Source organism: Phalacrocorax carbo, chromosome 1, assembly GCF_963921805.1.
Source record: "Phalacrocorax carbo chromosome 1, bPhaCar2.1, whole genome shotgun sequence".
NCBI lineage: Eukaryota > Metazoa > Chordata > Aves > Suliformes > Phalacrocoracidae > Phalacrocorax > Phalacrocorax carbo.
The window spans coordinates 92,518,744-92,537,602 of record NC_087513.1 but is presented as its reverse complement, the minus strand read 5'-3'; the positions used below and the strand labels follow the sequence as shown (position 1 = coordinate 92,537,602).

General features: G+C 39.7%; 1 protein-coding gene across 1 annotated transcript in view; it reads right to left on the bottom strand.

Annotated features, from left to right (window-relative positions):
• F5 (coagulation factor V) overlaps positions 1-12,027 on the bottom strand; it is a 35,411-nt gene extending 23,384 nt beyond the window's left edge. Inside the window, exons 1-7 of the mRNA XM_009505012.2 lie at positions 11,773-12,027; positions 8,596-8,687; positions 7,074-7,196; positions 5,610-5,822; positions 2,607-2,750; positions 1,283-1,504; positions 343-508 (exon numbers count right to left, since the gene is read on the bottom strand). Coding sequence (XP_009503307.2) covers positions 343-508; positions 1,283-1,504; positions 2,607-2,750; positions 5,610-5,822; positions 7,074-7,196; positions 8,596-8,687; positions 11,773-11,933 — 1,121 coding nt within the window. The 5' untranslated portion in view covers positions 11,934-12,027. The remainder of the gene's footprint in view (positions 1-342; positions 509-1,282; positions 1,505-2,606; positions 2,751-5,609; positions 5,823-7,073; positions 7,197-8,595; positions 8,688-11,772) is intronic.
• Between the last annotated feature and the right edge of the window lie 6,832 nt (positions 12,028-18,859).

Here is an 18,859-nt window from a genome sequence, read left to right as displayed (position 1 = left end):
GCATCTTACTTTTAGCTTCAACTATGAAATGCTAGGTTATAGAGAAAACAGAACCAGACTCTTCTCAGAGTTGCATAGTGAAGAGGTGAGACACAATAGACACGAGCTGCAACATGAGAAAGTCTGATTACATATAAGGAAAAAACTTCAGTGTGAGGTTGCAAATGTGCCCAGAGAAGTTGAAGAGTCTCCATCCTTGGAGATAATGAAAACCTAACTGGATAAGACCCTGTACAACTGGATCCAGCTTTGCCGTTGGATACCCAGAGGTCCTCTCCAACCTGAATTATTCTGTGATTTCATGTTAACATTCCATATTATGCTGACGAAGTATTACTTTACCTATCAAGGCTGTCTGGAATATTTGGGGCATAATCCCAAGTGACTTCTTCTGCAGCAATGAAATATTCCCAGCTTTTGACCATAAGACGTTCTTTATAGGAGAGACGACTCTTCTTCACCATTTTGTCCCCACAGTCTCTTACAGTGAGGTAACCGTGCATTCCAGCTAAGTGAGAAGAAAGAGTACCATAGTGATTTTCCATTTATGAACCCTTACTACTTTGGCTGCATTTCTCATTTCTTTAGCTAAGGCTGCCAGCAGATGTTTGTTCATCTGATTGCCATCTTTTCAGGCTTGAAAAGGCTGCGCGTGTGTAGACTATATATAGGCTGGCAGCCTTCCAAAGAGCCCACATTAATCAAATGGAATACAGAAGCTCTCCCAACTAGCCCTCTTCGACAATACCAGCTGAACAGATAATAGCTATGTTTTTCCTTTTTGTTTTTTTTTGTGGGGGGTTGTTTGTTATTTTTTTTTTCCCCAAAACATGTCTTCCAGCTCTTGTAAGAGAGACATTTCTCTTGTTCTTTAAAACAGAATTCTGATCACTGCTGAGAGAGATACCCACTTTCAAATGATGAACAGCAAATATTTCATCAGATTGAGTGACCCTTAGCTGGAAGTGTTCGGTTTCTCAGGAATAGGTGGTTCATTTTATAACGGCGCTTATCTGAACAGTTCACAGAGTCTAAGATGCTGGAGTACTGATTCACTGTTGCTCTTTTATCTGCACACAGCAGTAAAGTTGCAGATAAGAACACCTTTTAGTTCACTGTGCACTTCTCATTCCAATAGAATGCCCTGTTCTCCAGGCGTTTCTTAGCGAAATGACAACGATCTGAAACACAGTAACTATACCATTGCAAAACAGTAGAAGACATTTGGGACATAAAGAGGAGGACAGCTCTACAGTCACTTAATAAATAGATGTTTCCTTGCCTTGCAGGTGCTTTTGGACAAGAGAAGATATCAGCCACCTTCCTTCCTCACTCACTGTCATGTTTACTGTGGTTGATGTTCCTCCCACCAGGTTAACAGTAGAAACCCGGTGATGTCTTTGCTCCATGGACTGGCCATTGATATGAATGGAGAAAATTTCTGGTTTGGAACTCATTCCTATCAAATGCCAGCTAATGTTGTCATATGCGCAAGCCTCTAAATCTGAAAGAGAAATGAGAGTAGCGTTCAGAATACAGGCAAATCATGCAAGTTCCCTACGCACACTAGGTCTGAAGGGAATCTTTGCTCGAAACATTACAAATAAATCTGACTCCTGTGATCAGTGTTTGCAACAAGAGGTCAATTTCAGAAGCTTGTAAATGGAACAGATACCAAAATCCTGTACATCAGTGGAAGATAGGTGTTTAAATCTTACATGCAAGTGACAACCTGACTTATAGTGAGCTGGGGAAGAAGGAAGAAAAGCAGTAGCCTCTTTTGGAAAACTGATCTGTCCTTGTCGGGGTGGGGGGGGGGGGGAAGAAAAAGGCAGGGACCTAAGCTAAAGAATGAGGTTTTATCTATTGACAGTAACTACCCTATCCAATATTTGTTTAAAAAAAGCCACCTAAGACTATCTTTTGTATTTGCTCAATGGATTGGACAGAGATATGAAAGTAATTCCTTAGGAGAACAAGAGGAAAACACTAGCAACAGAATAATCCCATTATCACCTTCTTAGTCTTCCCACTTAATTGTCTAATTTATTGGTGACTGACTTTCCACTTTCAGGAAGTTCTTCACCTATTATGTTCTATATGCTGTAAAACCAGCAGTTCACTTAACTACATCACACTCTCCCCATCAGGGATTTCTTATTTGTTCAAGTTAGTAATCCCGTTCCTAGAGGAGAACTCTTCTTAGAGGTAATCTTGTGGTTCTTATCAACCATATGGCATAACTTCCTTGTAGCAGCACAGTTTCTCCTCTAGAATTTAGATGCTCACAGACATGTTCTAAAAAAGGCTGTACCCCATTCCTCCACATTCCTGTTCTCTTGCATAAAAACCAAACAAAGGTAACTTCTTTACTTTCAGGGTGACAGAGAAGTGGCACAGGCTTCCCAGGGAGGTTGTGAAGTCTCCTTCCCAAGAAATATTCACAACCCACCTGGACATGGTCCTGTGCCCCCTGCTCTAGGTGTGCCTGCTCACGCAGCGGCGTTGGACAAGATGATCTCCAGGGGTGCCTTCCAACCCCTACTGTTCTGTGATATTCAGTCTTCATCAATGTTAATTTCATTTCATGTAAGCCTGAACAATACCTGGTAATGTTCCATCAGTGTAGCCATTAATTGTGTACTTGAGTGATGCCGATCTTTGCCAGCTCTTGTTTTCATCAAACACACCAAACATCAGCACATACTCCTTGTTGAAAAGTTTCTGTGACCCATCCTCATTTAGGCTTCCTATGAAGAAGAAACAACAGGTCTTAATTCGAAGCATAAGTAAAGCAGTTTTCACATCAATGTAGTGGTGTTGTGATTTAATGAGCTTGCTTCTCCTGTTAGCATGTACTGGCTAAGCCTGACTAAAACAAGACCTTAAGAAAGCTCATAAAGTGATTTTATTTCTGAAAGTAGTTTTGGGTTGGATCACCATGAAATCAAGTCTGTAATATCACAGATGAGATTAAACAACATGCAATCAGTTGTCTCAGACAATTCCGGCAACGTGTTGTAGGGATTGCCTTAATGAATGGGAGTGCCTAACAGGCTTCTGTCCACAATCAGTTGCTGCCCTCTCTTTGGCGCCATGAGGCAAGGAGAAGAATGATGGCAGAGTCAGCTGCAGTGTGAACGCTGCCTTTTCAAACACTACACTGAGATCATCAGCTCTTTCAAAAGGCATAACAACGACCACTTGGCAAACCACCTTTACATACAAAAGACTGTCAAATACTGCTGAATTTGATCAGTTATAAGAAACCATCTAGATGAGTTTGTGATACAGGTGTGATTTCTATCAACAAGTAGAATTCATTCTGGACATCCCACACAGAACTGGTGTGATTTTACTGATTCTTTCTGCAGTTTGCTCACATCAAAAACTTCCATTTGCTACTTTCGATACATAATCCAGGACTAAAATAGATGTCCTTCTGGACTGCAGAAGCTAAAAATTTGTGAGTTTGCTCGTTATTCTACTTAGGAAGAGGCACTGGCAGCAGAAGCAGTTATCTTTTCTATAATCCTTTTTATTTACGAGAGGCTAAAAAGTCCTGTTTTCCTACACAAAAGAAGTCTCAGCTCAACAGAGGAATTTATCTGCTTGTCATGCAAAGATCATTCAGTCAGTGCTTTAACTCAATAGTCCACTTATTACCTTCCCAGGTTATACCACCTATGCTGCTCCAAATGTGTCAGACTGTGGTGGGTTGACCCCAGCCAGCAGCCAAGCACCCACACAGCGACTTCAGTGCTTCCCTGCCCCTGTTGGACAGGGGAGAGAACAGGAAGAGCAACAGTAAGAAAACTTGTGGGTGGATAAAGATGGTTCAACAGGTGAAGGAGAGAGGGGAAAAAACCCAAGCAACATGAAGGAAAATCACTCATCATCTCCCACAAGCAGACTGATACCCAGCCAGTCTCTCAGGAACAGCCACCTTGGGAGTCAACACCCCTCATTCCCCTGCACTGTGTCTTCTTCCTGTACCTCCAGCTTTTATTGCTGAGAATGATGTTATATGGTAGGAAATATGCCATTGGCCAAATTGATTAATCTGTCCAGTTGTGTCCCCTCCCAACCTCTTGCCCACCCCAGCCTTCTAGCTGGGGAGGTCTGAGCAGGAAAAAGAGAAAGCCGTGACACTGTGCAAGCACTATTCAGCAATAGCTACAAAGTGGGTGTATTATCAACACTGTTCAGCCACAAATCCAAAACATAGCACCATATAAGCTGCTGTGAAGAAACTTAACTCCATACCAGCCAGACCAAATACACAGGCATGTTGCACACCTACCACATGCAGTGCACAGTCAAAGAAACCATGTTCAGAAATCTTAAAAATTTGAGTAACTAGTCATTTGTCTTTGCTCTAGCTAGAAACATATGCTCAAATTGTCTTGAAGGTAGCAAACCAATCCACCTCAACCAACTCTAGCCCACAATATATGCATGAAATTGAGAAGCCTGAGAAGGAAGGAAAGCAAGTCATTCCAAAGGATTTGTCCAGATTAACTCCACCAGTATTCCATTAAATGCACACATACACATGAACACAGAGAAAGAAAACTGAAGAAAATAAGGAAAATAACATGTCCTAGATAATACTAAAAGCACTAATTCTCAAAAAACTTCAGGAAGAACATCATTAATACTAATGCAACTCCTTTGAGGTGATACGAGTAGGTGTGTTCTGCAATTAAATGGATATCTATCAGTGAGAAGAGTGCCCTTGTACAACCCACACTGAACCATTTTATGTTCACTTTCAGGAAAGCTTCGAAGTCCACGTCCCTGCAGTCTGCAGTCTATACAAAAAGTGAGAGTCAAACTGCAGGGAAAGAATCAAGCTAAATAACTCACAGAACTTTCATTAAAAGAAGCATATATCAACTTGGAAAAATTTAGGATCAGCAAGTAGTTTAAGTAGCTTACACAGTAGTATGCTGTTTTGAACTCCCCTCAAATCAGTGGCATGTACCTGGCAGTTAGTTACAAATCCTACAGGACACCTGTTCATATTAGCAGAGACAGCATTCAATGACTCAAACTGCCAAAGTATCAAGTCCCTAATCACATACAAAGCAATCTTAAAAGACTTATAATCTGTTCAAATTTGTCCATATTTTCAAATGAATAGCAAAAGACACTGCTCTGTGATTTCAAACCCTTGTTACAGAAGGGAGTGCTACAGCCTCTTGATCAGACAGCCTTTAGAAGGCATGGGTAAAACAATTATTTCCTGCCTTATTCTCTGGAATGGCTGAACCATTTTGAATGAAGCTGTAAAAAATACATTATTCTAAGTCAGGAAGTTTGAGGTCATATATGGAACCAGTACAGGCATATGCATCTATTTATAGTGTCTGTCCATCCTATAATTATAGGATGGATGCTATAGTTATAGGATAGATCTGCATGAAAGTTGGATTTTAAGACATTAACATCTAAAAGAAAGATGTTGAAATCCATTTACTTTACACTGCATGTAAAGATGTGGAAAGGAAAATAATATATCTTCCCTCATTATCATAAAACCTTAACTTTATTAAGAAATGAAGCTGTATTTATTATCTTATAGAAGTCTTAAAGCATTTCATTACCTTTTTTACAGATAAGCAGTGCTCCAATCAGACCAGAGTTAAAATCCATTACCATGTTCTCGTGGGAATAATACGCATAAGTAAGACAAGGAAGGTCAGCTTCTCTTGGACCAATTTCTTCTGTTATGTCCCACACATACGTGTAGACCTGGCCTGGAAGTACAGCATCATCTCGTTTTTCTGCAGATGATGTTCTGTCATCATACAGGGAGCCTGCCAAGAAAAGAGTCAGTTGGATGGCATGAAGACAAAGAGCAATTGAAGCATGTGGAATGTCCTCCAGATCAATTCCAGAAGCTTGGTTTGTTTCTTGCCTATATGATACTTCAGCTTCAAAGAGATAACTCATGATTCTGTCACATTGTGGACAATGGCTCAGGCAGAGTAGCTATTCCACCATCCTGTTTCTTACAGATTAAAGGTTTCCTAGAACTGTCATCACTGCCAAAAAGTAGGGCTCTTCATCAGTCTGACTAGGGTTAGGACAGCATGAAGCTTCAGCCTCTGCTCACTGATGCTCTGTGGAGGAATACCACCCATTTTGTCAACTTTCTAATTGTCTCTCATAAAGCCATTGCGCAGGCTAGCATTGCCTTGCTGCCTTAGACCTTCTGTGCACTGCGTATCCAGATGGCAGTGATGGCTCATATATATGCCTACCATATCCAGCAAATCTGCATGGATAAAGGGGAGCCAAAGAATCAAAATCCTAGGTCCAAAAGGCACATTAATAAGATAGTCAAATTGAATTGCCTATCACTTCCAATAACATGTTCTGTTCAACTCCATGAGATGGGGTTGCAAAACTCTTTTTGTACCAACACAACAAACAAAGCCTTAAATAAATTTGTAGCCTGTGGGTCAGAGCTCTGGCTGAGCACCCAGGGCAGGGCAATCCAAGAAGCATGGGCAATCAAACTCAATCTGTGCTAGTGCAGACATTTAACCATCAATTTGGTCACAGTTTATGATCTCTTTTTGCTAGTCTCATGAGGGTTCCAGGAACAAAACACCACAAAGCTGAGCATGACATGCTGAGTATCAGAACAACATTATCAGCACTGTCAACTGCCTTTACCAATAATGCCTTGATGTACGCTACGGCAAGGGATTTGGGGAAGACCTGTGTTTAAGAGTCTGTGTGTCCTGAAATAGAATATTTTGCAATTACATGGGGCTTAGACCAGATGACCTCCAGAGGTGCCTTCCAACCTCAACAACTCTGATTCAGTGAAACGGTATTAGCACACAGGCAGCTGGTCAGGAGACTGCATGTCAGATGACACTTACATTCCTAGTGTTACACTGATGAAACAGAATGGAGCTAATAATGGGCGTGAAGTTTTAATCCAGGACCAACAGATACTTGTGTTAAACATATCTTCAAATATTGGTCTGGGCCCATCTCAATTTTTCATGCAGTAGTCTAGAAGTAAATGAACACGGAGTTTTTACAATATTTACCTTCTGCATTTTTATTGTAAACTATGCCTTGAGGATGAATGCTGACTGGCTTGTCAGCCATATTCTTAAGGTGAACTACTAAAGTATCTCCCACTTCAGCACGCAGAGTTGGTCCCAGAAGTCCTGCAGTTTTTCAAGATAAAGAGAAAGGAAAATGTGAGCAAAACTATGTTTAGTGAAACAAAGAGTTCTCTCCCCCATTAGAGAACATGAGCTCTCAAAGTACAAGTTGCAAAATTAATACAGGCAGAGAATGCAATACCACTGCAATGAAGATCTACCTGTAAAAGGCACATGGGGATTTAAAACCTGCAGCTCAGTCAGAAATTTTATAAATTGTGTATCTGGCAACCAGCACTTATAAATCACAGGAAAAATGGTAGATTGCCAGGGGCGGGGGTTGGTGGTGGTGTGGTGGTGGCGGGGAGTTATTTCCAGATACAGAAAATTTATCAAAAGGTTCATGCTGAGGTTCATTGGGAATTTCTAGGAATTCTTCACATACAATTTAAACAGTTTTAGGAAGGCAGACATTTTATAGCTTAAGAGTTTAGAGAAAGGCATTCACAAGCACATTTCTTTGAGTAGCACTCACAATGCCAGAAGCCACAGAACAAAATCTTTTGACCCCAAAATGTTATCTAAAGAAAATCAGTTCCATGCTGTGAATTTCTTGAGGCATGGCCTGCAAAAGGTTTCAAGAGGTGCTTGTATCCCTGCTCCCCATGTTGCAAAAATAAGCAATGGAAGAAACCTGCTAAGACAATCCTTGGCTTGTTAATCTCTTTCCTTGTAAACTATTTTGTAAATCTCTTTCTCTGAAAAGAAAGAAGCAGTTTCAGAAAGCACAGGAGAACAAACAGAACTGGAAGGAATCAGATCATAGACTAGACCTTTCAGAGCAACTTGCAGAAATTTAATGTCACCAACCTCACGCACATTTACTTTGAAATCTAAATACCTAACATCTGAAGTTATTTTACCTATTAACATGAAGTGCAAACAGACTATGTAAGTACTCTGTGTAAGTATCAGAACACAAGTACCATACTTATGTATGGCATAAGTACGAGAACTTGCCTCCATCCATTTAAAGTATCTTCAAGCAGTAACAGACGCAAAGGCAAGGGGACATCTTTCACACCCAACCTCATAGTTTTTCTTTTCCTTTTCACTGATCTATCAGAAACATATTTAGCCTTAGGCTCTTCCCATGTGAATTTATGTTGTCACCACTGTGACTGTGCCATACAAGTCTAAATGTGTACGGGAAGGCTCATCAGATGCTGAGAAACAAAGAGAACAACTTTGTACGGTGCAGGCAGCACTGAGCCCCAGCTTCTGAAAATCCAACCTCTCTATGACATTTGAAAGCACAGTGCACTGTAAAGACCGCATCCCCTGTGCCTATCTGGTTTATGTGCAAAACAGTGGACACAAAAATACAAGCTTGCTTAGCTTGTTACTGGCTTTATAACAAAGAATAAAAAAAAAATACTCAGAAGATTTCCTTCCTATTTACCTGCAAATGTATTTGCTGGCTTTTCTTTTTTGAAATCCACTTCATATTCTCTGTAAGAAATTTTCTTAAACACAGGATCTGAATGTTCCAATCTGCAACCAAGAGAGTTACAAACAAAAATTAAAAGGACAGATTCCCAGAGATGCCACTGCTCTTTACAGATACCTCAGAGGATGAATCCTGGAATTACATTTAATCACTTGTACATTTTGCTGAAGGCAAGGCACACAGTTCAAATCCTTGTAGTGTCTTCCCATCTCCCTCTTACTCTATTGAACCTATGATGTTCCTGAGCCAGGCCATTTCATATTAGACATTCAATTACAGTACCTAACACAGCTTAGCCCTGATTTTGCTGGTGATTTCTATAGGTACTTTTGACTCTGCAATGAAGATGTCTTTGTTTTGCCCATTTAAGACAAAGAGGAAGATATCTTGAGCACGCTTAACCTAGAAAGCATCCGACAAAACAAAGCGGCTGAATTTCTCTTTACTCAGCCCCATGCTTGAACTTCAAGACTCACCACAAGGATTCTACATAATCAACAGCAAGCTCCTGTAGCAGCAGTGACCTTGGAGGCAAGCACAACACTGTTCCCTGACAACTAAGGATCTCATAGCAAGGCAGAAGATTGCTTTCTGAGAAACACTGCAAGTGATCTTAGTCTTGTTATGTAAATGAATCAGGCACCCAGGAGACCACACAATGTTTTCATAGAAAACATTTAGGCAAGCAGAAGGAAAACAGCACACAACACGTCTGGGATGGAAATAATGATGATAAGAGGGCTGGAGAGATAACAGCCTGTATTTAGTTTCACATTTACTGGTTGATTTCTTATAGTATGTATGATGACTGGATTTGACAATAATTCCACTTGCTTTTTTTTTTGCAATGCCCTTTCAGGCACAATGATAGTGGGGAGCTGATGGGCTGCTCAAGCATAGAGAGGCTGTGCAGAGATAATGCGGTGAGCTTGCTTCAGTGACATCCAGGGTCCATAAGGGGGAGATCTCCTTTTGTAGAGGTCTTCTGTAAATCCCTCTGCTACGCTCTCTTACAACAGAAGAGTCAGGCAGAAGCGGTTCATGTTTCAATTCATTCCCCTTCTTTTAAATTCACTGATAAAATTTTGTTTCACTCTTTAAGGAGAAGGCCCCAATCCATAAGCTTCATTGACAAGTGCCACCCAAATGTGGCCATGTTCAATAGAATATGCACGTAAGACTACGGGGTGGAAGAGGAAATTTATCAATGCCAATTGTACAGCTAGAAGGAACAAAATACGTAGCTTACTAACCCTTCAGAAATCTCAGACTACGCAAGCAGGTCTCGTTACATAACTTTCAGGAATGGCAGCAGCAACACTGCACGCACAGAAAATAGTTTCATTTTGCTCTGAAGTGTCTTATAAACACCACTTGCACATGGTAACAAATCTCTACGATAAGACGACTGACACTCAGAGAAGTGAAGTGTCCTCTTCTAGCCTGTATGATTGGAAAATTAAGGAAATCGTTCAGGAAGAACCCATTTTCTTTTCAGCCTCTCTTCAGTTATTTACAGCCAAAAGCAGAAAAGTATCAGATTCTTATACTGTATTTAGATATTCAGCTTTTACTGAAATCAGAGCAAGTTACACGCCCACATGCATTTGGGATCCAAGCCATTAGCTCTTCCTTAGTGAGTATCTTTGTGGGGTTTTTTTGTTTGTTTGTGTTGGGTGTTTTAGTTTTTGGGTTTTTTTGAGATTTGTTTTTTTTTCCCCAAGCTAAATTTCTATAAGGTCTACAAAGTTCATCAGACCCATTTGGGATGTGACTTGCTCAAAATACATGAGATATCTCGACAGGCACTGTGCATGAAAAACTCCTAGCTAATCACAGTACTTCAGCTGAGGTTTGGGGCAGTCTGTGGGTCCCTACTGCATGAAAACTATCAACAGTGTGACGTTTAATGAAACAGCAATTAATGCTTATATTGATGCAGCCAGTGCAGATGAGAATGAAGTTCTAATGACTAAATTCACGTGCCCAGGTCAACACATAAAAGCATTTGGCTTCATATTCCTACATTAAAATCCTGTTTTCTTCTGTCTTTCCAGTTCAACATTATGCTTATACCAGTTGTATTGAACTTCCAAGGGGGCTTTTAGAAATACAGAAACTTTGTTTTAATTAATCTTGAAAAAAATATTAGTTGGAAAATCTAAATCTGAACTGGAGGCGTGCTTTCCATAACATCCGGAAGTGCAATACACTTAAAAATAATCACAAGCTAAAGAAAAACAAAGAAAACAAGCAATCCACCAATATATATATATAAAAATGCAGTAGTATCCAAATATACCCTTGAATGTAGGAGTAATTTGTACTGTTTCATGCCACTTCATGAACAAATAAAAGCTGTGTATGGTGACTATAGTGAACATCGCATAAGAATTCTAAATTACATCCAAGTTCTCTCATCTGTAGCATTGCACTTGCAGTGTTTAGAATCTTAAGGATAACAGTGGTAATACAAAGAAGATATTTAATTGCTTGATTGGCATATGCATGTAGGCTGGCCATTCTGCAATGCTATCAGAAAAAAACAATTGAAATTAGAATTTTAACTTAATAAAGTATGGCAATGCTTGATCCTACAACCTTTACTCGTCAGAACTCAGGATGGACATTTCACAAAAACTACTGAACAACTCAGAAACAACATAGCTAGTTCCAAAGTTCATCAGGCTCTGGATTAAGTGAAAGTGATAGTATCCAAATTAGAATTTGCTGAACGAATAAATATGTTCCAAAGTCTGGAAGTTTTTGAGATCTTACCAAACCATGGCTCAACTTAACATTGCTTAAAATCCATATACTAAAATAGTTACATTAAAAGAAACAAACAAGGAACACCAACCCACACAGAAGATGATTTAAGCAAGCCCTGAACATATTTAACAAAAGTGCTCTGCAAACATAAAACTAATTCTATCCACCAATGAAGTAAATAAAAAGGAGCTTTTAATACTTCACTGGCTCCACTTCAGATCATGCTTTTTAAGGTCACACAAGTTCCTCTGAAGTCAACAGATCAGATTCTAGAATTCCACAGGAGAGGGGAGACATAAAACACTTTCAGTCACAGGAGTAAAGTAGTTTCATCCTTCCTATCCTGTACGTTGTTACCTGGACTTTTCCTCAGATTCTTGTTTGTAGGTCCAGCTTGTGATCTGGGCAGCTACATAGTGCTCCCTGACCTTCATAGCTCCCACCACATGCTTCTCTGAGTCTGGCCACCATGAACCAAGCAGAAGCAAGAGAAAAAGACACATGCAGTGGAGTGCCATGTTACAGATGCCTGCTGATGCTGCTCTGGAAGACGAGGAAACTGCTGCTTTTATTGTTGTTGCTGCTTCTAACTTCCCCTCAGAAATGAAATAATCGTGATGCAAGAGGGTAACAGCAATTCGCTATGCTCAGGTCATTGCTCTTCACCTCCTCCTCCCCTTACTGACAGGGATCCAATAGAGATAAAAAAACTGTTTGAACTCCCTTCCTTCCCCTCCTCCACACCAACTTCAGTGAGAGCCAAGCACCAAGGAGAAGCAGCTTCAGCCCCACTACAGACTGGGTGGGTCATTGTCTACTGAAGCAGCAGGATATCAGAGGCAGAAAACAATTACTTAGATTACTTAAAATTACAGGATGCTTGAATTGCATGGTTAGGAAGAAGGGGGGCATATTTTCTATCTTGCCAGAAAACAGAAACGCAGCACATGCCTGGCACTAATGGAAATTTCCCAGTTAGATGCTCCACCTCCTAAGAAAGCATTCCCAGTTAGAAAGCAAAATGCTGAGGGATTAAGTGTGGAGACCTGAAGTGGATACAGAGCCAAGTCTAGTTCAAGTCTAGTTCAGATCACCATATATGGCATACTCATAACAGTAAGTTAGTAACCTTTCCAAACATGTTGTCAGCTTCAGTTTGGTTCCCACTACACCCTCAGGTATCTCAGGTAATGGATAATGAACAGCCTTCTCAGTGGCAGCTAACAGGTCAGCCCGAAGACTTGCCCATAGTCAGAATCCTTCTCATCTTGTCTTGATTAGGATCTATTTTAGGCATTTATCAAAAGAGAAACTATGAGGAAAATACCTTTTGATGAGCTAATTATCAGTGACAACTGTTATCACCAAAAATGTTTCCCTGCTTTTGCCGGTGCTGAGAAGTGTGCCAAAAAACCGAGAAAATTGCCAAGTGTGTTTCCTGTACATTGGTATTACTGGGAAAAGAAAAATCCCTACCTATTTTTTTCAAAGGTAGAAGATCAGACCTTTTTCAATAATGTTTTGCTAATGTTTTCATGCAAAAATAGCTAAAACCCCAAATCAAAAATAATTCCACCCCAGATGCAGACAAAAATAAGGACATTTCCTCAGGCTACTTGAAAAGAAAATGTGATCAATTCTAGGTTTGATTGTTCACCAGCAGAATGGTCTAGCTGGCAGCTTGGTTAATTATATCCAAGCTATATGGTACCAGATGGACTTAGAAGAGATAGGGAAGATGGTTGGAAAGAAACTGAAGACCATTAATAGCTAATGCTCCCTACCAAACTTCAGGATAGTTTGGTGCCTATGACTTTGGTGTCCAAGGGCCACTTTGACAGCCTAAGACTACAGACATCATGGAACAGTTTCAAGGCGGTTACCTCCTCATATATCTGCAAGGAGTTAATCACTTGTTCCCATGAGCAGCTTTGACACATACATTATGTATGAAAAGGATTCGAAACCCCAAATCCAGCAACAATTAAGTTGGACCAGAACATGTGCACTGATATTGAAGAGAAAATCTTAGGTAAACACAGTCCAATAGTATTTAATTACTCACTGACTATTGTTTTGATTAAGGAACACACCATAAACCTTGGTAAACTACTTCTATAATTTTAAAGTAAAAAGTTGTAACATTTGTCTCATTTCTACTCTGGTCCCAATCTCATCTCTGACTCAGGATCTAATTCAATGCTGGTGCTGAGTTTGATAGATGGTGTGAAAATGCCTGTAATTTAGATTTTTATGAAAGAAATCTCTGCGCAGATGGCCAACTCCTTTCTGCGATCCAAATCTGTTGGGAAGCAGCTGATGCTGAAGTTCCTGGCACATTCTGTTAAACCTAAGCCATCTTCAGTCTCATCTCAAGGTCTTCAACATTCTTACGGAAGCACACAGGAAATATATTGTGCATCCTTATCAGAACAGGAACCGATTCATGTCTGAGTCCAGTCTCCACAATGCTGTTCCTAAAAGTCCCTCCCTTACAGGGATTTGAGGAACTTCTTATATTCTTATGTGGCTGGAGGTGAAACTAAAATACACTTTAAGCAAGTCTTCCTGTAATTATGTTCAATGAACTCAGTGTTTGAATTTGAATCTTCCATCATAGGTTTCTAATACTTAATTCTTCCCTGTAATAAAAGCTAAAATATTGCAGCCTAAAAATTAATAACCAGCACACCTGCTTAAAACCCCTTGCTTTGTGACTGTGAGCTGGGAATCATCAAAGCTGACATCAGTTAGTTACTTCTCTTTTATCCATTTTGATGAATTTGGGTGTTGTATTTTTCCAGTTTCTTAGCCAATGAATCGTGCAGTACCAATCAAATGGTAAAAGGAATTAAAAATGCATTACATGAGGGAAATTACTTTCACAAGGGTGGCTGATAATACTAATCGTTTTAAAGAGGAGTATCAAATTAGACCAGATATACTTTCCATTAAGCTACAGTGATTAGCATGTGTTACCCTTCTTTAATCCTTTAAGAAGTCCAATATTGGCTATTCCTTTATTTTCTCTCCTTCCTGCACCTCTTAGGATTAATATAAGATTGAGCTGCCTGAAATTATCTGGGTCAGCCTGTTTGGCTTTTTTTCCCTTTTTTTTTTTTTCTTTAAGCTATTGCATCACATTGTCTCCTCTAGGCTTTGGGAAGTTTCTGTGTGTTCTGAAAATCATTACTAATAATCCAAAGACCTTGCTCCCTGTCACCTGACCATTAACCTCCAGTATCTGCAATTTTACCATGTCAGACACAGGATATAAGTCTAATATATGCATGTAATTTTTTCAGTCAGCATTGGTTGCCTGCAAGCTGTTACTATTAGTCACATGACAAGTGACTACAGAATACATTCTTCAGGCTGAAGTCTTACAAGACAATGCCACTTCACTGTCTACTCATATATGTAGCCATAATCTTAGCTTCTTCCACTTCACAACACTGCACATGCAGCAAACTTCATATTTTATCCTCATTGCTTATGCACATGTTCAAATGCAATTTACATTTGGTCACCAGCAACATCAAATGATCTTGCGGGCAAAAGCCATGCACAGAGGAGCACAGGTCTAGTCCATACTGGCAAGACAATCATTGCAGCACAATGAACAATGTTATTCCCAAAACTAAGCAGTACTTTGGGGATGTACTGACAGTGAAATGCCAGATGAAAAGAAAGCATGGAAAGAGAAGCATAAGCAATGCTTTTTAACACTAAAAGCAGCTCTGCAACTTCTAACTGGGGAAGATTACCATCTATTTGGTCACCCAGTAATTATGGTCCCGGATTCTTGTTGTGCTACGTGTGAAAACATACTAAAAGAGTAGACCCACAGTACTGCTCTAAGGCTGACCTTTAAAACTAGCTGGGATTGCCAGTTTTTCACCCAGAACAGCCTAAACCAAGCCTAAGCAATCAAGAGCAGATAAGTCAAAAAGAGCTGTAAAGGGGTGATTTGCAACTTTCTGCAAATCATAGATTAGGACCCACCATAAACTTTGTTCTGCTTCGTCACAAACGCTGTCCTAAATGCTAGCAGGTGGCTATATCCTGATGGCTGCCATCAGTTTTAACAATTGTATTACAGTAACTGAGAGGGAGCTAGTATAGAGAAGAAAAAGTTGTAAAGCAATTATTGAATTGGTTGCTAATAATGCCCTAACATCTCTCTCGCTCTCATTCAAACACACAAATCGATGCACAATGGTCCAGCAAGCGCACTTTGTTTAGCACAGGGTGAAAGGATTTCATGAGCAAACAAGGAGTTAATTATTGACCAGCAGTGAACACATGGTTCTGAATGTAGGTAAAAAGAGGGGGCACTTACCAAATCTGCCAGGCACAACTCAGAACAGAAGCCATCAGATAAATATCTTCACTTCTGGAAGAAGGCACTAAAGCCAAGAAAGGTTAATCTGTGAAATGGCTGATTTCAGAAGTTTGAAGTAGATGTACTGTGTCAAAAACCACATGAATAGGCAAAAAGAAAATATGGCAGAGAAACTTAGGCTTTCTTTCAGACAACTTATTCAACAGGAATACGTATATGCGTTTTGTATTTGACGGCAGCTCATACAGGAACACATTCTGTGTAACTCCTACAGGCAGGCAGGCCACGTAACTGGTGTGGTTATACACACACTGCAAAGCAGTAAGAATGTAGAACAGCATTTCAGACTAGTCTGGTGCTACAGGCTTCAGAACATACATAATCATGTTGCTTTAAACCTAAACACATTGATGTGTTTTAAACCTGTATTTTTCCTTAGGAGAAAAGCAAGTGTCCTTGATTAGAACCTGTTTCTCCAGTTGATATGCTTGCCAAAACCAATTATTTATCAGGACCCAAAACTATTTGCACAGAAATGCTGAATTCAATAAACAGTTTCAGAGAAAAAGAAGTATATGAGTTTTTTTTAATATTGTAAAATCTAATTCCAGTACTTTAACAAATCTAAGACCACTGGCTTTTGGCCTGAAAAAAAAATAATTTTAAGGAACAAAGAGAGAGAAGGATACACTAGCTTCCTCTGTTCAAAAAGTACATTCATAACATCTGACTTAAAATTTTGGACTGACCTGAAAGAAGCCCTCCCCCCGCCCATTTAATTTTTGCCAGAAAATTTTCCAGTTTGGCTGCACAACGAATTTTGCTCCTACTCTAAACCATGTTTGTTTAGAGTGTGTTCTAGTTTGTTGTCTTTAGTAAGAGATTTTGTTATTTGCCCAGGCTTACAACCGATACGCTGAATCAGACCAGCTGCCCACACGCTAAGGCAGACTAGCAGCAAACCCCACTTGGCTTTCTTTCTGTAGAGAAGTACTAAGAATACCAGCACCCACAACATGATGTTAACCAGGTAGTACAGGATTGCAAGTTTGTAACTAGGAAGATGTGCATCTTTTCATCGTAAACCCTTGCTGGAACTGAAAGCGGATTATTAAAAAAAGAGATCCTCTTGCATCAAGCTGTTTTGTACACATACCTACTTTCAACAATAGGTCTGATACTTTGGCTGAAGTAACTTTTTCTTCTTTCATATGGTTGCATTTTCTACATTCAGGGATTTTTTTTTTATTTTTTTTTTTAAAGTAAACCTAGAACAACTCTCAAGTTACCAGCAGAGAAGGTTATTTTCCAATAGGAAAGCAGATAGGTATGTTTCAGAAAGAAACATTAAATCAGTAAGCTTTTAGCCCAATAAGACATTAAATCACTTCTGTCCCTAAGGACTTTACAACACACAGACAAATTGAATGCATTCTAGTTCTCCAGCAACGGATCAGGTTGTTTGTTAGCAAACTGGTTAAACAAGCTCCACTTTCCCACACCTAAAAATGCAGCCACAGAAGGACAAAGTTGAAATTGCCCTTAGTCTTTAATTATTTCCACCCTTCACTATTTGCAGTTTAGACTTTGATTAGACTTTTAGAAGACTAAATACAGAAGTGCATATCCCATGTATTACTTAGAAGTTACTGCTTTGAGTTTTTTTTCTTCTGTATTTATTTTTACTGGAAGCAACTCTTTTTTGTGTTTTAGAAGTATTTCATGTAAGTTGAGGACTAGGTATCTTAAATTTGACAACAGAGCTTGTGATGGCCATTATTTTAAATCTTTGTAAGGTTATTCCCTTTGCATCATAACCATTCCCTGTGCCTAACTTTGGTTCAGATTCAGTGGAATCAAAATTTCACCCACATCTTCACTGCATGCAGCACCTGTAAACTAGAACCTACTCCAGGTCCAAGATCAAGAGATAAAGATCTAGAAAGCAAGTAAAGAGCCACAAGAACTGTAAGATGTGCTGTAGGAAAGGGACTCCAGCAGAGCAGAACTGTTCTCAGGAGCTATTCTAATGCAGGGGGAAAATTCAGACAACTAGTGACCGTATAGGATTTGCCAGAAGCTATAACTGAGGTTACTATGTTTGCATAGGTTTATAGCAGTTCCTACAGCAGCATCTTCACTTCTAACAGGAATTTTTAATACTAGCCCCAAACAGAAGAAAATTGTTAATGCACAGTACAACTGCTCCAAGTGTACCCAGGCCAAATTTGTTTGCTCAGGTACAGCCACTTTGATATCCAGCCAAGCAGAGCACCACATATTAGTCACCAAGCACCGGGTTTTGTGATACTAGATATTTCTGTGCTACAAATGCCATAAGACATCAAATATCACAGTGCTGATGGAAGCCATTAGCAAGTTCTCTTCAGTTCTGCTGTTCCTCTATTTTTCTGCTATGGTCAGAGAAAAAGGCCTGCATCAGTTTATACTTTAAAAAAAAAAAAATCACACCACTTTTGTCAACAGCCTAACAAAGAAGAATGTGTTATTTGTTAACTCAGCACACTGGAAAACAGTGAAAGACTAAGTCACTTTCCTAAAGGAGGAGAACAGACATCATCTACGAAGGACATTTCATAAGATTCTGACAGAGCAAAGGAAAAAAGAAACATACATCACTGCTGGTTTTAAGTGATACTCCCTCTTTGTTCATCTCCAAAACCCCCTATTTGTTGGGTGGAGAACAGGTACTTCCTTCATTACCAAAACCCCCAAAATATCTTTGAAATTAGTCTGATCAGGAAAATCCTATGGCATGACTCAGTGGGTGTGGCTAAGTTTTAAAAGGTTTCAGCTAGCATTACTTTTCACTATGCAGACATTTCTTAAGATATTGTCCAAGAAAGAGGAAGTGAAGATAGATATCAAAAGAGGAAAGCCAATTTAAGCATAGTACACAGAACTTGATTACAGGCTCTCATGTGAGGAACAGCATGGTACAGAGGACAGCCAAGATGGGGACCAGTTGTACCAAGACAGGGACCAACCTTCCTACCCAACAGTAAATTCAGTCAGTTGCAGATGCCCAACTTCAGATTACCTTGCAGAATGCAAGTTGGATGCTGGGGACACAAAGAT